The sequence below is a fragment of the Triturus cristatus genome, chromosome 7, assembly GCF_964204655.1.
Source record: "Triturus cristatus chromosome 7, aTriCri1.1, whole genome shotgun sequence".
Classification (NCBI taxonomy): Eukaryota; Metazoa; Chordata; class Amphibia; order Caudata; family Salamandridae; genus Triturus; species Triturus cristatus.
In genome coordinates, this window is record NC_140590.1 from 163,569,052 (window position 1) to 163,588,235 (window position 19,184).

General features: G+C 46.8%; 1 protein-coding gene across 5 annotated transcripts in view; it reads left to right on the top strand.

Annotated features, from left to right (window-relative positions):
* Positions 1-19,184, top strand: part of ARHGAP33 (Rho GTPase activating protein 33) — a 472,696-nt gene that overhangs the window by 207,236 nt on the left and 246,276 nt on the right. Inside the window, exon 1 of one of the 5 annotated variants that reach the window (XM_085615937.1) lies at positions 7,575-8,865. The exons of the other annotated variants lie outside the window; for them this stretch is intronic. Coding sequence (XP_085472063.1) covers positions 8,860-8,865 — 6 coding nt within the window. The 5' untranslated portion in view covers positions 7,575-8,859. Of the gene's footprint in view, positions 1-7,574; positions 8,866-19,184 lie in introns of those variants that run through there. 5 annotated transcript variants of the gene reach the window in all.

The following is a 19,184-nucleotide window of genomic DNA, read 5'->3' on the forward strand; positions in this document are numbered from 1 at the left end:
TGTCTCAGCAGTTTGGCTACCTGGTGTTCCAGTAGAGCTGAATGCACAAAGTGGCATCATTGCCACTCCTCTTTTGTAGCCTACATTGCTAGGCGTGCCTGGACATGAAGCTTTACTCTTACAGTTGTATCCATTAGTCCGTCAACCCCCAACATGATTAGGGTGATCACCCAGCAAGTAGGCAAATTCTGGACAGGATCTATAGAAATTCAGAACAAAGGGTCAAAATTCAGCAAAAAAAAGCTAAGAACAAAGTTACTTTTAGGCACATCTCTGAGGCGGTCATACAGTTCTGAAATAGATGGCTGACCGAAGTAAAAGTCAAAACAGGTTTATGTTCTTTGGTTTGTTTAACTCGGGAGTATTGGGCAAACATTGACTTCTATCTGGGCTTATTTAAAGATGATAAAACTAACAAACATATACGCTCCAAGCAGATTTTGCCAGCTGATATCCGGGAAAGTTCTCACAATTCTACCGCCGTTCCGTGAATGACGGTGCCAAACGCAGCGCTCTGTTGCTGAGCGTAGACTCGGAGTTCAGAGGCAGTAGCACTACTAGAGTGTGAAACAGAGAGAGGAATGCTGGTGAGAAAGGAGGAGAGAGGGATATATGCAATGAGGGAAATACAAAAGACTCGAACAGTGAGAGTAGAGGGTCAGCGAGCTGAGAGGGAGAATGGAAGGTGAAAGAGAGAAAAGAGGATGGCAGAGAAAGTAGTGAAAAAGTGATGAAGAATGATGCCGAGTGTGACGGGATAAAAAGGGAAAAAAGATAGAGGGGAATACAAAAGGCAAGGTTCAGCGAACAGGTAGAAAACAAGTGGGTGAAGGCAGAGACCAAAGGCATGGGGAGGAGGGAGCAAATAGAGAAAAGGGAAGGTGAGAGAGGGAGAGGTTGAAAAGGGAGTGGGTAGTGAGATTATGGGAGTGTTCCATTTGTAACTTGTAGGTCAGAGCTTTCAATCCCAATAATATACTTTGCTGAGGGAGCTCAGAGGGATAGTGCACATGTTTCGGACATCTTTGCAGAAGGCTTCATTCGAGTCCTGCACTTAGAACAAAATTAACAGAATCTACTGGGATCAATATTCACAGGTTTCTTCATTTTAACAAAAGAGATCCCATGCGTTTTGTGTGTCCTCATGTAACGTAACTGGTGCTATGTAAAGCGCTCTGATACCTGATTGGATTCGGGTCAAGTTCGCGCTATATAAAACTCTGAAAACAAAAAAAAAAACTGCTCCTGAACGGTTAATGCTGATCTCGAGTTGCCTCGGGCTGTAAAGGAAAGTGGAGTTTCCTGTACTGTGCAGCAAGAGGAGAGAGGACAGCTAAAGAAGAAACGAGCCTTCTCTCCAGGATGCCTGCTACCCCAAAGAAAGGTAGATCTGTGCAATCAGTTAATCATGAAGTGTAAATGCTCCTGGGCAATCTATTGCCTACTGTGTACAGTTCATTTATTTGTAAAAGGTTTGGCGGGAGTCCAGTGAGCTATTTACGCGGTCTAGAGTCTTCATTGTGCTCAAGGTGTAATCTTACTTTGAGGAAATGTTTAAAGCACTGGGCAAAGTGAAGAAAAAAATGTGCTCACTGGTTATTCCACCTCAATCTGGGGGACGCAGAAATGAGTCCTTTCTATGAAGTCGGCTCTTTAGTTTGTTTTTCAACTGTTGTGAAGGATTTCTTTTTAGGTCGAGGGACCGTCCGGTCTGCCGAAGGCAGAACCGGAAGTCCGGAGATTTAATGTTTCTTAGAGTGGCTATTTAGCCCGCCTCTCTTTTTGCTTCTCCTCCATTGGCTGGCTTCCTAAACGGAGGCCAGCCATTGGAGGAGAGAGCCGTCCCTCCAAATAGGCTCCGTCTTTTTCAGATTTGGGGGCGTGTTCCGTGCTGTTCTTTCCACTTTTTAGCCACGCCCTTTCTCAGGCGTGTTTTTCTCTCCTCCAGCCAATGGCAAGAGGAGAGAAAAAGAAACACGCCCCCGAATCCGAAAACGCCACTGCATTTCTCCGAGGCATCTCTGCTTCGCCTCGGAGAAAGGCAGTGGTGTGCTTGTTTGTGCGTGGCCTTGGGTGTAGCATCGAGGTCATAAAGCTTCAGCTTTCACTCGAATTATAGTGATGTGATGTGACGTGCGTACAATTTGAGACAAAGTAAAAAAAAAACTGCGATTTGTCTAGGATCACAGTGGTGAGATTGGAACCCTGATATTTAAAGTCCGAGATCACGGCTATACCCTCCCCTCGAACCTACGGAAAAGTCCACAGTGATGTCACAAATCAGTAGCGTCGGTTCTCCCATAAACTCGGTATCCCTTCACCTGTGTACCTGGTCTGCATCTTACATCTCCAGGCTTTTCCGCCCTGTGCTCCTGGAGACACCATATCACCCTGCTGCGCGCAGCTGTGTTTTTAAGGAAGCCGAGTTCCGGTGTCTGGAGACGCGGGAGCAGCCCAGGCTTGCGCCGCTCCCAAAGGCTGTTTGTGCGTAAAGTGGGAGGGTGTGTGTGAGGGGGCCGCCTTCCTGTTCCTCCGTACACTTAGGAGGGAGCCGCTGAAAGGCAGCTGGAGCGCACAGCGCGCAGACCTGCCTAGCTGAGACATACTCCGAACATGGCTGGTGAGTCGGACCCCTGCACGTGCCTGGTCCACTGCGCACGAGCTTCCGCTGAGCGGTGCGCGTTCTAATTCTAACACGTTTCGTCGCTCCCGTTTCAGGGTATCCAGTACTTGTGGTCGCCGTACTTCTGTGTCTGTCACTGAGTAGCAGCGGGAAGAAAAGCGCCCCTGCAGGTACACTTCTAACATGCGCTGCTTGTTGTGGTATCGGTTGTGTATTATAGCGCTAAAACTAGCTTCGAGGAACTACAATTGCCCCGAAAGGCAGAGCAACACAATTAAATAAACTATTGCAGCAATTCACACTCCGCTGTACAGAAAATATGATGGGCGGTTTGTTTAGTAGACATTTTGCACTGATGCACAAAAAAAGGTGGGCAAATCAATTTGTATTATGTGTGCTGTTTGTGTAATGGCGTGGAGGAACAAAGGGGTGGTGGAAACAATTCACACCAAAGGGTATAAATTAAGTTTTCGGGCTGTTTTTGTTCTGCTTAGGATATATATTTTTTTCTCGACGGCCATATGCGAATTAACTGAAGCTAGGGTACTGGGGTTGGGAGGCGCGCTGTCCAGGTCAAAGACTCCCCATCCTCACAGTGCCAGGGGGCAGTGTGTCAAGGTGGATGTTTTCCAGAATAAGTGTATCATTTTAAAATCCTACTCTGTTTTTTTTTGTAGCGCCACTATTCCTGCCTCATGGTGATAAATGTACAGTTTACTTTGATTAATGCGCACTTCAGAATCTGGTGGCAAGTGTGGGTCTCATAAAATGCAGGTGTGCATTTTGTGGGACCAAGTTGGCGCCGTACAGCGATAAACTGACCAGAGTGGGGAGGTGTTCACCTTAGGGCGCAAAGTGCTTACATCGCGGTGTTTAAGAGTGGGCATACTGGTGCCAGAGCTCGCCACCCGGTGAGAAGTGTTCATTAGGGCTCTCTATCTCACTACCTCACTCTCTATCTACCTCACTCTCTCACTACCTCACTCTCTATTTCAATACCTCACTCTCTCTCTCACTACCTCACTCTCTAACTGTTAATGCAATAGGTATCACATATGCAAAAAAAAAAGCTAATGCCAATAGAAATGACAATGCCATTTATTTAGGGATACAAAAATGATAAAAATAATGAGCAATAGCTCTACCTATAATATTGCCGAGACCATTGCATTGAAAATGCTTGTTTTTATGGGAAGAGTATTATATATATATATATATATATATATATATATATATATATATATATTTATTACCTACTGGCGGTCGCCAGTAGGTAGTTATAGTTAGGACCACGTTTCCATAGGAAATCCGCAACATTCTATTTTGAATAACTTTGGCGCCGGTCGACGAATCCTCGCGAATTTTTGACAATAGGTGGGGCGCTACGCTCCGCTCCTACCCTGAAAGTCTCGGGGGGATTCGTCAAGCAGGGGCTGAGATAAAAGGGGGGTCCCAAAACGCGTTTTTCCCATGCATTTTTCCATAGGACCTTTAGACAGGGCTACAGCCCGAACGGCTGAACAGAATTACTAGAAATTTGGCAGAGAGGTAGTCCTCAGGTCAAGGAAGTGCCTTTTGTAGGTTTGGTGTAAATCTGTTCAGTAGATTCTGAGAAAATAGCCTTTAAATCAATATATATATCTGAGCCAGCTTACGGTGCGCTTACGGTACGCTTACCGTACGCGTACGGTGGCGTGCGCGAGCGCGATTCTGATTGGCTCTTAGATCTAAGTAAACATTCGAATCGGCCGAAACCAGGAAGCGGCGGCCGCCATTTTCTCTCTCGCACAGAGTGATTTTTAAAATATAAAGCCCAAAAACATGTAAAGGGGCTGTTTAGACAGCTCCCACACACATAGCCATGTTGAGGGAGTCCCCAAAGATCCCCCAAGGCCAAAAACAGAATTTTTATTTTTTCGGTAATCTCGCCGATTACGCTTACCGTACGCGTACGGTAAAAAATTAAAAAAAAAAAAAAATTATCCACACTCTCTCCACCCCGTGTGCAATTGGTGCCCGAAGGGCACCATTTGTGCATGGCTTATAAAATATACGAAAAATTAAAATATTAAATTTCAAAACGAAGTGCATCATATGTCCTCCATGTGCGCACGGTGCGCGAAGCGCATCGTGCGTACATGGCCCATCTAGCGTAACGTGGGCACGCGGTGCGTGTAGCGCACCGCGTGCCCACCGTGCGTGCACGGCACTAACTGCGTAAAGTGGGCGCACGGTGCGCGAAGTGCACCGTGCGCGCACGGAACGAACTGCGTTAAGTGGGCGCGCACGCCACGAATGGCGTAAAGTAACTTAGCATTTAAAAAAACGTACAAATTCACTGAAAAAACCATAGGTTTCACACACGTTATAGTTAGGAATTAGCATTTAAAAAACCTTGCAAATTCACTGAAAAAACCATAGGTTTCACACATGTTATAGTTAGCGGAAATTTTACTGATCAAAAACCAATGAAATTCCCCGTTATAGTTAGTGCAGGCAACTATAACTCACGCGACCGCAATCTTCTGCTGATGACATATGTGTCTTTATGAAAAAAAAATATTTGTAATGTATGTATAGCTAAAAATGTATGGAAGAAGACATGGGCAAATAAGTGTCTAAATACAGTATTAGCATCAGCAGAGGATTGCGGTCGCGTGAGTTATAGTTGCCTGCACTAACTATAACGGGGGAATTTCATTGGTTTTGTATCAGTAAAATTTCCGCTAACTATAACATGTGTGAAACCTATGGTTTTTTCAGTGAATATATATATTTATTACCTACTGGCGGTCGCCAGTAGGTAGTTATATTAGGACCCTGTTTCCATAGGAAAACTGCAACATTCTATTTGGAATAACTTTGGCGCCGGTCGACGAATCCTCGCGAAATTTTCAAAACTAATGGGGCGCTACGCTCCGCTCCTACCCTGAAAGTCTCGGGGGGATTCGTCAAGCAGGGGCTGAGAAAAAAGGGGGGTCCCAAAACGCGTTTTTCCCATGCATTTTTCCATAGGACCTTTAGACACAGCTACAGCCCGAACGGCTGAACAGAGTTACTTGAAATTTGGCAGAGAGGTAGTCTACAGGTCAAGGAAGTGCCTTTTGTAGGTCTGGTGTAAATCTGTTCAGTAGTTCCTGAGAAAATAGCATTTAAATCAATATATACATCTGTGGCAGCTTACGGTGCGCTTACCGTGCGCTTACGGTAAGCTTACCGTACGCGTACGGTGCCGTGCGCGAGCGCGAATCTGATTGGCTGTTACAGCTTAGTAAACATTCGAATCGGTCGAAACCAGGAAGCGGCGGCCGCCATTTTCTCTCTCGCACTCTGAGGGGGGGAGGAAAAACAAAGGTTGAAAACATGTAAAGGGGCATGTTAGACAGCTCCTAGCCACCTAGCCTTGATTAAGGTGTCCTAATAGAACCCCCAAGGCAACAATTTCAATTTTAATTTTTTTCGAAAAAACGCCGATTATGCTTACCGTACGCGTACGATAAAAATTTAATATAAAAAAAAAACTATCCACACTTTCCCACCCCCGTGTGCAAAAGGTGCCCGCAGTGCACCTTTTGTGCATGGCATATAACCTACATGGAACAATTAATAGATTAACTTTCACAACGAAGCGCATAATATGTCCTCCGTGTACGGACGGTGCGCGAAGCGCATCGTGCGTACATGGCCCATCCAGCGTAACGTGGGCACGCGGTGCGCGTAGCGCACCGCGTGCCCACCGTGCGTGCACGGCACTAACTGCGTAAAGTGGGCGTGCGGTGCGCGAAGCGCACCGCGTGCTCACTGTGCGCGCACGGTGTGCGCACGGAACGAACTGCGTTAAGTGGGCGAAGTAACTTAGCATTTAAAAAAACGTACAAATTCACTGAAAAAACCATAGGTTTCACACACGTTATAGTTAGGAATTAGCATTTAAAAAACCTTGCAAATTCACTGAAAAAACCATAGGTTTTACACATGTTATAGTTAGCTGGACATTTTACTGATAAAAAACCATTGAAATTCCCCCGTTATAGTTAGTGCAGGCAACTATAACTCACGCGACCGCAATCCTCTGCTGATGCCAATACTGTATTTAGACACTTATTTGCCCATGTCTTCTTCCATTAAATTTTAGCTATACATATATTGCAAATATTTTTTTTTCATAAAGACACATATGTCATCAGCAGAGGATTGTGGTCGCGTGAGTTATAGTTGCCTGCAGTAACTATAACGGGGGAATTTCAATGGTTTTTTTTATCAGTAAAATGTCCAGCTAACTATAACATGTGTAAAACCTATGGTTTTTTCAGTGAATTTGCAAGGTTTTTTAAATGCGAATTCCTAACTATAACGTGTGTGAAACCTATGGTTTTTTCAGTGAAAAAAAAAAAAATATATATATATATATATATATATATATTTTATTGCGCGGTTTAAATGTACGTTGTTTCCATGCTGGCGGCGTGGATTCCCTGCTGGTGCCATGTGCTCCCTGCAGGAGCATCTGTCTGTCTCAAACAACCCGCAGGCCGAGCGCCTGTCAAAACACAGTAGTGTGACGTAAGCAGAGGTGTGGACTACAGGACCCACAAGACATTTGCGAGGGGTGAGGGCGTCTGCCCCATACTAACGGATGGATGAATAGTGGGATGTGCGGGTGGCCGGGGTGTCGAGCTGCCGCAGGGTGGAGGCCTGCCTAGGCTGGGTTGTTATAGTGGGGGCAGTCCAGTACAGAGGGATCATTGTGGAGCTCCAGCTGGCCGCCCCTCAGCCTCTCTTGTCTCCTAGCTTCCCATTCACTGCCCATTGTCCCTGGGCCTTCAATGAGACCGTACCACTCTGTGCATCCGCGGGGGTGGTGGGGAGGTAAAGGAGTACGTCTGGCCGTCTGGGGAGCCAGAATAGCCGTCCAAGGGGTGTTGCCACAGCTTTGCATATGCAACCCTGGAGACCAGGTACAGCGAGGCCTCTCACAAGCCCCGAGGCCGTCCAGCCGCGGTCGGAGATGGCAGCGCCCACCCCTCTCGGTGCGGCGGGATGGGCGCGCCTGTGATGCTGGCAGACACTGAGCATGTTGTACATGGAGGCAGCGGCCCTGCTCCCACCGAAAACAATACGCAGGATCCGGCGGGCGGCGGAGATGGAGGCGTGGGTCTGAGGCGCGCGGATACGGTGTGGGACTGAGGTGCGCGAGGGAGGCGCACAGCCGCGGCAGGGCTGGGTCCGAGGGGTACCGCTGCCCGGTGGAGCCGTGCGCTTGTGATGCTCGATGGAGGCGTGCTATGGAGGAGCTTGTAAGTTGCTCCATCGAGGTGTCTGAGGGGCTGAATTTCACGGTGGCGTCGAGGAGCATCATTGGACTGTCGAACAGGAGCGTCGTTGGAGAGAGAGCAGGACTGGGGTGTCTGAGGAGCTCCATTCCTTAGTCCCAGAAAGGTGTCCAATTGAGGTCCACAATTAATGGTTCGATTGAGCGTCATTCGGTTGTCCTAATGAGGGTCATCATCGATTTCTTCGATTGAGAAGCACCATTGGGTTGTTTGATGTAAAAGCATCGTTTGAGGTGTTGGATTGATGACCAAGAATTGGACCACCGTGTGTGTTCAGTTGAACAGCCTTGAGGTTTACGGTTAATGGGCAAGATTGGTCTTCGATTGTGGCACAGTAATGAGGTACCCTTGGCATTTTGAGGTCTACCGAGGAACACCATTGAGGTGTTCAGTCAAGGTGTTAGGTTGAGGCTTAAGAGTTAGGCGCGAGATTGATGTTAAATCGAGATACGCAACAGTAAGGTTCCATTGAGAAGTTTGAGGTATTGGATTGAAGCTTGCGATGGTCTATCTTCCGTAAAGTGTGCACCTTGGAGATTTTCTGGTGGCGAGCTTGAAGGAATATCGAAACCTTTAACCAGCTGCAGAGGTGTAAGGATTCCTCCTCTGGACGTGTGGTAACATTGGACACCGGAGCACCTTGGGCTATCCCCTGGAGCGGGCTCGAGGAACCTTCCACAGGATCAACTAACGAAGTGGGGGACACTCTGGGAGCCCCACCGGATATTCTAGTGCTGTGGAGTGGTGGTGGCGATGGTGGGGGGTTTGATGGTCCTGGCCTTCCTCTCTTTCCAGTGTTCACCAGGAGCATGATGGAGAGCCGCACAGTAAGAGGACCCTTGTGGGGGCCACAGCCCCGAAGGAGCAACCAGCACTGAATCTCCCGCGCCCACCAAGGCCAGAATGGTGGTAAGAGTTTCATTCTGATATAAAATTCCTCAATATGGTGCTGCGGGTGAGGTTATGTTAGTTTTTATTTATTAAGTGGAAACCCATTTTATGTTTGCTTGTAAAGCACACTTGTATAGAGCATTTCTACCATTTATATTCTCCTGCAGCACTTTCAAAATGTGGGCGCCCTTTTCAGTTATGGGATTTTCATCGATCAGTGTCAATTGTCTGTGGATATTGTCATTTTTTTATGTACTATATGGCGAACGAGACAAGGTGCAAAAAATATAAATGTTTTAAAAACATTTGCATGCCACGACCCACCCAGCAGATAGGCTTTACAAAATGAGACTGCAGCAGACTCTACATCCTCACAGGGTAAGCACTTTTTCTGGGGAAAAAAAAGTTTTGATAAAGGGCTACCGAGCAGATAAGCAGACATGTCTTGTGTGACTCCTACAGCCATGGTCACTTGGCAGATTTGACTTTGTTGGCTGAGACTTGCAACTTTATTGCGAAGCTACCAGCCCTATAATTCAATGGGCTATTGGCTTAGTAATTGTAAGGGATTGACAATGTCAGTTACAGGATTATTCAATGGCCAAGCACCAATTGGAGTGCCACCTGGATAGCTTTTCTGTGCCGAAATCTATCTTGATCACTTCTCTGCAGTTTACCCATAATTAGAGCTCATGGTTTTGTGGTATTACTTTTTATATTTCCTTCCATTTATTTTGTATTTTGAGAATAAATGCAGTTGTAAAATTGTTTAGTTCCACATCTATTCAACTGATAAATAGGCGTTCGTACTTTGATGCCTATCGTGTTTAAGCAAATTAAGTAGCCAAATATAAATTAACACTACACCCACAGATAAATACCAGTATACTACAATGTATATTAACATATGCCTTTATTGAAGGATATCTCACCCTGTTCTTTAATTTCCGGTGCTATATGCTCAGCTGTTGGCCTGGAATTCATGAAAGACAACATGGAGAGTCACTTACTAGACCAATTTTCTGTATTTTTACGCCTTTATAAAGAAATACAGACAAACATTATTTTGCATTTATCTGTGAAAATCACTGAAAATGGGAGCCTTACCCATAGTCCATAGGAAAAGTTTAAGTATCCAAAAAGGCTTATGTGCTGTGTAGGTTGTTAGATATTTTTTATTTAAATAGTGCAGCCATTAGTGTTTGAAGCTGGAGGCCAGAGGGCTGTATCTGGTTGTTTACATGACGACTTCAGCACACATGGCCATTGCCCGGCACATATATATGTATTAGCTAGCGAACGCATGTGCACTAGTGTGTCCTAGTAGCCTGCTAGTTTGATATTTAGGCTGTGTATGACGTATATTCACGATTCTGCCTTTATGCATGCAGTTATAAGATGTTTTGTGAGATTGTACATTAGCAGTTTTTGGGCAAGGCGCTTGTATTTCTGTTCTGGTGTCGCATAGTTGTTTGAGTAGCTCACCCAGCCCTGCTTTAACATTGTACTGTAGTTTATGTAGCATTCTATTTTAGTTTTTTGTAGTATTGCCTCTCCTGCCATGCTTGCAGGACTTTAATCACCAAAATGCACGAGAAAAATGACCAAAAAAGGAGTGTCTTTCGTCTGACATGGAGCAACTATTGTCATACCATATTTGTGGGGGGTGAGTGGCGGGCACAGCGCAGAAAGGGGCAAGTGGGTTGAAACTGTGGTCATTGGTCTTTTGCCACTGGTGTTCTGGACTCTGCCCTATTAAATCTCAGCAAACTGGGCCAAGTACAGCCCCGTCTGCATTTGGAGGTTGAGTTCAGAAAAACTGGAGCCAGTAGGGTTTTGAAAAATTAGAGCCCAGTACAAGCCAACCATTATTTTGTGGTCTGGCAGGAAGGCGCCACAGACCCAAAAGCACATTTACAAGCCTTAAAATCAAAACAAAAAAATGCACAGATGATGTAGACGCTAAGAATACAGAAACTAGGTTTACAAATCTGTGGCATCAATTCTTGAATTGTTTGCTAAACGGGTTATCGTTCTTCTCATATTGCAGTAATAACCCGCAAAGGCCTGCACACAGCCATATAGAATCAATTTAGTACCTGCCTTAGATAATCAATTTGGTGCGTGTCTAAAATTCATATATGGGTTGCCTAAGGCTTTCTCTCACAGTCAAATTAGATTGGAGCCCGGCTTTGTGAAACCCAAACTAATATTAGGTTTATTGTCTATTCAGTATTGCAACTGCTTTGTATGACTCATCCATGGCATGGATAATAGTCCGGTGCATCCTGTAAGACCACGTTCGGCACGCTTTGTCAGGTCACAGAACAGGTTTATGGACCTTGCATTACTAGGGACAGGGCTAGGCCGCTGTTAGATTAGCGAGACACCAGGCCTACACTGCTGTTAGATTAGCGAGACACCAGGCCTACACTGCTGTTAGATTAGCGAGACACCAGGCCTACACCGCTGTTAGATTAGCGAGACACCAGGCCTACACCGCTGTTAGATTAGCGAGACACCAGGCCTACACCGCTGTTAGATTAGCGAGACACCAGGCCTACACCGCTGTTAGATTAGCAAAACAACAGGCCTACATTAGCGAGACACCTGTCCAACACCGCTGTTAGATTAGTGGGACACCAAGCCTAGGATCTGCAAACTTGTCCGATTTAGCATGACGCTGGGCCAATCAAAGTCGGGATTCTAGTTTCACAGGTAGTCGGGTACTTGGGGCTGGAGTACACACCTCTTTACCATGCAGGGGACGCTACCATCCCAACAATTTTACATCAATGACCATGCAGATTTTCACTTTGGGAAGAATGATTTAGAAGCCAGTGAGAGACTGGGGCCTGGGGCTGGGAACTAATCTTGGGAGCACAGGAGGAGTTGGTCGGACTCTCAGCCTGCATCTGTTCCCACCACTTCCCGGTCCATCCCTCTGTCTCCAGATGCCTTGCCAGGGGGTCCCAGCTGCTCCTAATTACAGGATTGCTTGTTATTTATAGCACCGCGCATGGGAAACCCCTTGCACAGCCCTGGGAGACAGTTCGTTGTGGAGTTGGTTGTGGCTTAAAAGGCATGCCTCCCGTCACCAGGCCTGTCCTCACAGAGCTGGGATTGCGACTTTAAGGCACCACGCCCAGTCCCTTATGCCTCGTTGTGAACACTAGAGCAGACGTCGTGTTGGTCACATGTTGATGGGGGAGCAGGGAGATTTGGTGTTTTTGTCCGCTGTCGAACAGGTTGGTCTGATGTAGACGTTACGATATGGACTATTAGAGTTTTTGTGAGGTGCTGAACGTGTTTCCTTAGGGCTGTTTCCAAAGGCAACCATTTAATCAAGGGTTTACATTTACTCAATATCAAATGATCAATTGAAATGGATAACACCAATATGCTCGTAAAGAGGCCAAAGAGTGAATGTGTGGCTCCATTTGCTCAAGTTATCGAGCTCCCGGTAAAATAAGTGGGGCGACGCCGTCCACCCGCATGGTACCCCGACTCGAGCCCTGGTCTCTTGTCACTCCCTCAGCGCCAGTCTTACAGTAGCGCCAGGCGCTGTAAGATGCAACATGCTTTGTGAGCGTGGGCGGGAGGCAGGCGCAGCTGTAAAGAGACTTCGTCGCAGCGGAGGGAGGCAGCGGCCTGTTTTCCAGCCATGTGTCTGCATCCTCGACTTTAAGTAGGTCAAAAGGCTGCCTCTGGGCGCCTCTCTTTTCTCGTCTGTGATGCGCCGGCCCTCGGGGTTTGCACCCGCCAGAGCATCTCTGACCTCTGCAAATCAGTGACCCTGACCTCTGTAGATACAGTGACCCTGGGTCCCCAGACAGCGTGGGCACATATGGAGTACTCCAGTCCGAGCGTCCCTCGCCACCTTTTGTGGAAGCAGACACAGTGGCCCCAGGGCTTGCTTCCGACAGTTACTGATGTGGATACCGTCACCCAGTGATCGGGGGCCCCAAGAGCTCACCTCCTGGGATACAGAGACACCCAGGGGCCCCAGCGCCTGCTACTATCAGAGCGCCCCTCATCTCCTTTTGTAGGTAGATATCCAGCGGACAGGGGCTCCAGGATTATACCACCTCGAATACAGATACAGGGGCCCCAGGGCTTGCGTCTGTCCGTGTTCCTCACACACCTCTGTGGATAGACATCCGTTGGTCAGGGGCCATATGGGCTGACTTCCATCACAGCGCCCTCACCTGCGGACACCCTGAAACCGAGGGCACATGTGGCTTCAGAAGATGAACCTTCTGGGGCCTAAAGCCTACATTTGCTATCCAGGAGACGTTTGTGAGCTCTGCATATAGAGTTGCACCCGGGGTGCCAGAATTCCCTACATCAGCGTGACCCGGGCCTGTCTTGTACAGAGATACTCACTCAACGATGTACAACCCATTGCAAGTGGGGCACTTGAATTCGAGTCCATGTGGTAACTGCGATAGCTCGAACTGTAGGGTGATGTTCAAATAGTCCCGAGTTCAACATCAGTGGGCCTGCACGATGCAAGGGTACCCCAGGGGGCTTTGATGCAAGGGGAACCTGGATACCTCGACGAGTCAGAAGGCGGCTTGCACAACCCTTTCTCAGGCAACCGTCCCGTCCATCGTTGGGCCCCTTGACTAGGTGTTCACTGCTGGTCCTTAGGGCATGTACGGGGACCTTGCAGATGCTCCTGCAGACACATTCCTTCAGGGTCTTTTGTACTTCCTTTCCCCTCTTTGGATGTGATGCATGGAAAGCATGAGTTTGGTCCAGGTCAGCCGGTCTGCATAGTCTGATGAAATGAGAGCTCTCATCTCGTGTCGGTCCTCCACATTGATCTCAGTGAGTTGGGCCCTGATTTAGCCTACTCAGTCAGGGCAGCTCAACTCTAGGGGTGGGTGGAACTTGTGGAGTTTCACTCCACGGAATTCTACGGAGTTACATAAAAACTCTGAGATTTCGCAGAGTTCAGCCAACGGGGGGAAATTATGCAAGTCGCCCAGCAATTTACGCCAGTAGCGCGAGCCATGCTGAAAAATCAACGCGAGCGACACCATGCAGTGCGCAAAAACGCGCGACCATGCAAGTTGATTATGCTGCTGCTCAGGAAGAAAATCTACACGAGCAACAGCATATCTACACGAGAAGCAGTCCTCTGACCGCCCATGTTAGAAGCTCACGCTAGGGGATGCCAAATCTCACTTGCACTTGCCTGCTCTCATTACTAACACAGCGGTTGGCGGCATTGGGCTGGGACTCTTCTAATGCAGAGTTGCCAAATTCCACCATTTCTGCAGGCGGAATGAAACATTCCGCCCATCCCAACTTCACTCTTCTCCGCGGCAGATTAACTCCATGCCTTCACGCAAGGAACATCCGCTTTAATGTGGTTCTCTGGTAATGGACGTCGGCCCAGTCTTAAGGGAAGAAGCATCCAAGTCCTGTTTGTAGCACGTTGTCTTAATATAAAATATTGCATTGAAGTTTTTTTTCAGAATTCCAAACCAAGTACAGTGCATGGGATTGAGGTAAATAGTTGAGGAAACCGAAAGCCCTGGTGGATGGCTAACACTACAGAAGATGAGCTACCTTCCAAATTCCAGTTCCCCTGTCAACCAGAGCAAAAAGTAGGTTTGTGAGCATTCTTCTCATGCCTTTATACATGGCTCCCAGCTATGATCACACATTAAAACGGCGCTATTTAGGTGCATTCTTTCCCAAATACTGGTTGTACTGCTAAATATTGACAATATTTTGGATACGATCTTCTATCCTCAATATTCTGTGCCATTGATATTCTGGTGCACACCATGTGACTGTGTGAAAGAAAACGTGGATTTTTTTTAAGGTAGATATTAAAGCATGCTCAATCATCTTTCCATAATCCAACTTTAAATCCTATCAATTAGAGGGGATTTAAAGTAGAAGGGTGTAAGGCCTGACTTGCAGCTGTGTGTATTTTCTAAACTGTTCAAGCTTTGTCCAATGCAAAATTTATCAAGTTTTTTTATTTTTTTAAATACACGGTCTTCAACTCCTTTTACCTCAGGTGGTGGATGTCCAGCCCCACACTCACATTTTTTTTGCTTGAGGATGTCCTACCTGGGACATTCTGCATCAGGAATTCATCACACCTAGAAGGCCCCAAAAGATCAACCTTACCTCACATACATTTAAGAAACTTCATCTGCTTCGTAAAGTGTGGAGTTTCCTAATTCCAACTAACTTCATAAGGGACATTTTAGTTTAACTCTCCACTAATTTAAAATAACTTTATATAGAAATTTGAACATATCCATCAAAATATTTTGGGAAATTAGTGGCAAAGTGGCAAACTGTGTGTTTTAAACATTTTATGGCTGCAGCTAGGGTGAAACTAGATGCTCTGAATGTGATTTCCATAATATTTTGTCCAAGGAGATAAATTCTCATCATATTGACCCTGACAGGGTTATCTAGATTCTAAACAATTTTTTGTTTGAGAGAGGTTTTGTTACAGCAGCACTCTGTGACATAGCAGGCTACATTGGATTGTTTCAGATTCACAGTACTGCTGGTTGGGATATTTGTAGCCTTCTGTAGTAAGCCGATTAACCTAACGAAATATTTGTCTCCTGCAACCAATATATAGATCTCCAGAGCAGCAGCTATCTCACCAGGCTATATTTCACAGCAGGCCAGTGTAGGCTGAAACAATGTCAATCAAATGTAAGTTGTTACCTGACTTGTGATAACCGTGCCCCAGCATAATAGGCCAATCAAAGCACTATGCCATATTGGAATATGGGGTTTCATGATTGGACATTGCTTCTGAATGACTGGTAAGTTTAGGTAGTGACAACCACATCTGTATTCTGAATAGGAAAGGTCATGAAAGTTGCTGGCTTAAGAACGACATGACTCAATGCCCTGCACAGTTGTGCAATCTTTTCACACAGCAGCTTCCTGTTTGACATACCATATACAAAAGGTGTTGGACGTGGCCCTTTTTGCAGCGCCATCCCCAAACCCTTTGTCTTCATCCTTCTGAGCCCGTTTTTGTTGGCTTGTTATGTTAAAGTAAATTATAGAGCGCAAACAAATACCTGAAGGTGTCAAGACGCTGACCCTAGAAATGGGAGCGAGTCACTTGTGTACTGATTTATTTAGGAAACAACCAAGTTTTTATATTTCTGAAAAGAGAGAGATTTGTAATTGACCTAATGGAAAGGGGGGGGGGGGGGGAGTACATTCTATTACTTGGCCGTGGAATTCACAAATCCTCTTCCACCCCAATTGGTTTCTTTGAATCTATTTACAGTTAGTTTGAAGGTGCCTGTAGACCTTCAGTGTCTTCCTGGAACATACCAGTGGAAAGACTGTCTGAGAAACTCCAGGCAGGCTACATACTGAGCTTTATGGGCCAGACAGAGAGCCTTAAATTGATTGCGCTGCCTCATGGGTAGCCAATGAAGATGTTGAATGACTTGAGCCGCAGAATGATGTTTAGGAAACCTAGTTGGCATTCTAGCTGCAGCATTTTGCAGCATCAGTAGCTTGTTAAGGTTTTGCTGCTTAGTATAGATATATATAATGCATTGCAATATTCAATCCTAGAAGTTATGAGTCCCATAATTAACATTTTTAGGAAATTACTACGAATAAAAGGAAAGATCTTTTTAAGCATCCTTTAGGCATGAAAAGTCGAGGACGTGATCGCGTTGACCTGCAGTCCAAAGGTCAGCTTATTATCCAAAATCACCCCAAGATTTCTAACCTTAAATACCGGAGGGGGAGGGTGGGGGAATTTCTTTTGGCCATCTACCTCAGAACTGCAGCTGCCTGACATATCCTTGATACAAGATCTCGCAATGCTCTGCAAACCAGAATTTAAAGTGCTTTGTTCAGCGGGCCTCACTGGGTCCCTATATCTGGCCCGTGCACCATTGTGGTCAGCCCGAACTTGTGACTTTGTCCTTATCCAGCCTGACTAGATAATCACAGTTGCTCATTGTGTTTTTAGGCAATATTTTTACCTAAATCTTTAAAATTATATATCCCCGGTGCTACTGTTTGGATTTTTGTTGTGATGCTGTCAAATAATTTATTACATTTTACTCTCTAAATTGGGGTGGGATTTTCCATGTGTCGTGCTTTCACTTTATTACTTTTTGAAGTACTGCATAAAGAAATTACACATTGCCTCCAATTTAAGCCTGACTGCTTTGTGCCAAGCTGCCAGAGAATTAAGTCCATGTTGATTTGGGGTTTGCTGCTTGAGTAGAGTCATGTCGCCCTCAACCAGTAACCCAACTTCCAACAAAGGGCGTGAAGGGAGTTTAGCTAATGCACACTGAATTCTCAACCTTTCAGCTGTGACAACCTAGTGTTGGTGCCACTTTTCATCACGGCTTCTCACAAACAAAACTGTGGCGTCCCACAGGGGTCCATTATATCTCCTTTATTATTCAAAATCTACCTGACCTCCTTACTAAGCCTGAGTGCATCATTTAACCCAACCCGTTACAACTGTGTAGATGACACCAAAATTATTTTAAAAAGGAGATGGTCTAGAAGTGACCCTTTTTGCATGTTTGCCCACCCCCCACTTTGTGCCTGACATCTGATGCAGCCTGACTTGTTGTGCCCGGGGTCCCTGCCAATGAGGTTCCCAAGGCCTGTTTTCTTTCCCAGAACTGTACTTTTGCACCCCTAATCGGCACATCCCTGGCCACAGGTAAGCCCCTTGTACAAGGTACCATGCTACCAAGGGCTCTGTGACCAGGGAAGGACTCAACGGGACTCAGCACCTATTGTGCCATACGTAGTGGCCCTGTACCTCTACACCCACACACTGCCATTGCAGGCTGCGTGTTTTGGTGCAGAAAAAAGTGAAGAGTCGACATGGCACGCATCCCTGTGTGCCATACCTACAAACCACTGCCTGAGGCCTAAGTAAGCCACCCCTCTAGCAGGGTGCACTAGCCCTCAGGGGAGGGTACAGTGGCATGAGTCCAGTACCCCTACAGTGTCCAAGTCCATTCTTAGACATTGTAAGTATAGTAAAGCCATAAAGAGTATATGGTGCTGGCAGTTTGTTATTACGAGCTCCATAACTGCTTTACTAAAACCTGGTAAGTTTGGTAGCAAACTTCTCAGCATTTTAAATCCCACACTGGCATCAGGGTGGGTTTAATGTAAAAGGCACACAGAGGGCATCTTAGAGATGCCCCCTGAAAAACGACCAGCCCTTGTGTGGTTCCTGAATGGCTGCCCGCCATTTGCCACCACCAGACAGGTTTCTGGACCCCTGGGTAGAGAGCCTCCGCTCTCTGGGTCCAGAAACAAAGCCCATCCTGGACATAGGAGTCATGCCTCCCCCAGGGGAAGCTTCAAAGGTCTGTCGCCTTTGAAAGGTGTTCCTGCCTTTTGCTGCAACCAGGCAACTGGCTCCAACCGGTTCTTCCCGCCACTTTGGGTGGTAGAATCAGCAGGAAAACCAAGCTAGGAAGAGAGGTATGCCCACCTTTTGAGAACCCCACCCCTCAGGTGGGGGAGGCAAGGTGAAGCACACATCTTAGTCCCCTTCATCTTGAAGATGAGTGGACTCAGCCAATTAGGGAGCGGCTCATGCCTCTTCCAACTGGTGGGTGGCATAATAGGGGGGTACCCACCCCAAAGGAAGGTTCGACCTGCACACCCCTTTTAACGCTGCTAAATCTTGTATTTAGGGGCCATCCTGATCCTTGCCTCCTTAGATTCAAGGAAGAAAGCAGGACCAAAGAGCCGTGCTGACCCAGGAAGAAGACAACTACTGTTTTGGCCCCAGCCCTATCGCCTGTCTGCTCCGCTCTGCCTACAGAGAATTACCCAGTGTGTCCTGCAGTCAGCAGTCGCCTGGAGGACCTGTCCTACACTCTCCTTACAGACTCAGTCTCCCGTGATCATCAGATTTGCTCAACAAAAACTCCAAGTCTAGGATCCAGATTTCTGCGATTCTGCACAACTCTGCTCCTGATGCCCACGGCCCAAGTTCTTGTGGCCCAACACCACGAGGAAGTCTCCCCAGAGATCCTGACCTGGGATCTGGTGATCCCTGACCTCCCTCAAGCCGAAGCCTGCAGCTTCAACCTGAAGGGTCACCCGACCGCGACTAGCGCTGTTAAGAAAACCTGATGCCAAAAGACAACCCTGCACCGGACGCCCCACAGCCTTGGGTGGCCCAACCGACTGTGTCCAGGCATCCCCCAAGAATCCAACTTACCTCTCCAGCCTGCCTGCCTGCAGCAAGTTTGCCGAACCAAAGATCTCCATTGAAAAGCACAGGGCCCGACGTCTCCTTGGCACCCTGCACCTCTAGTGCAGCT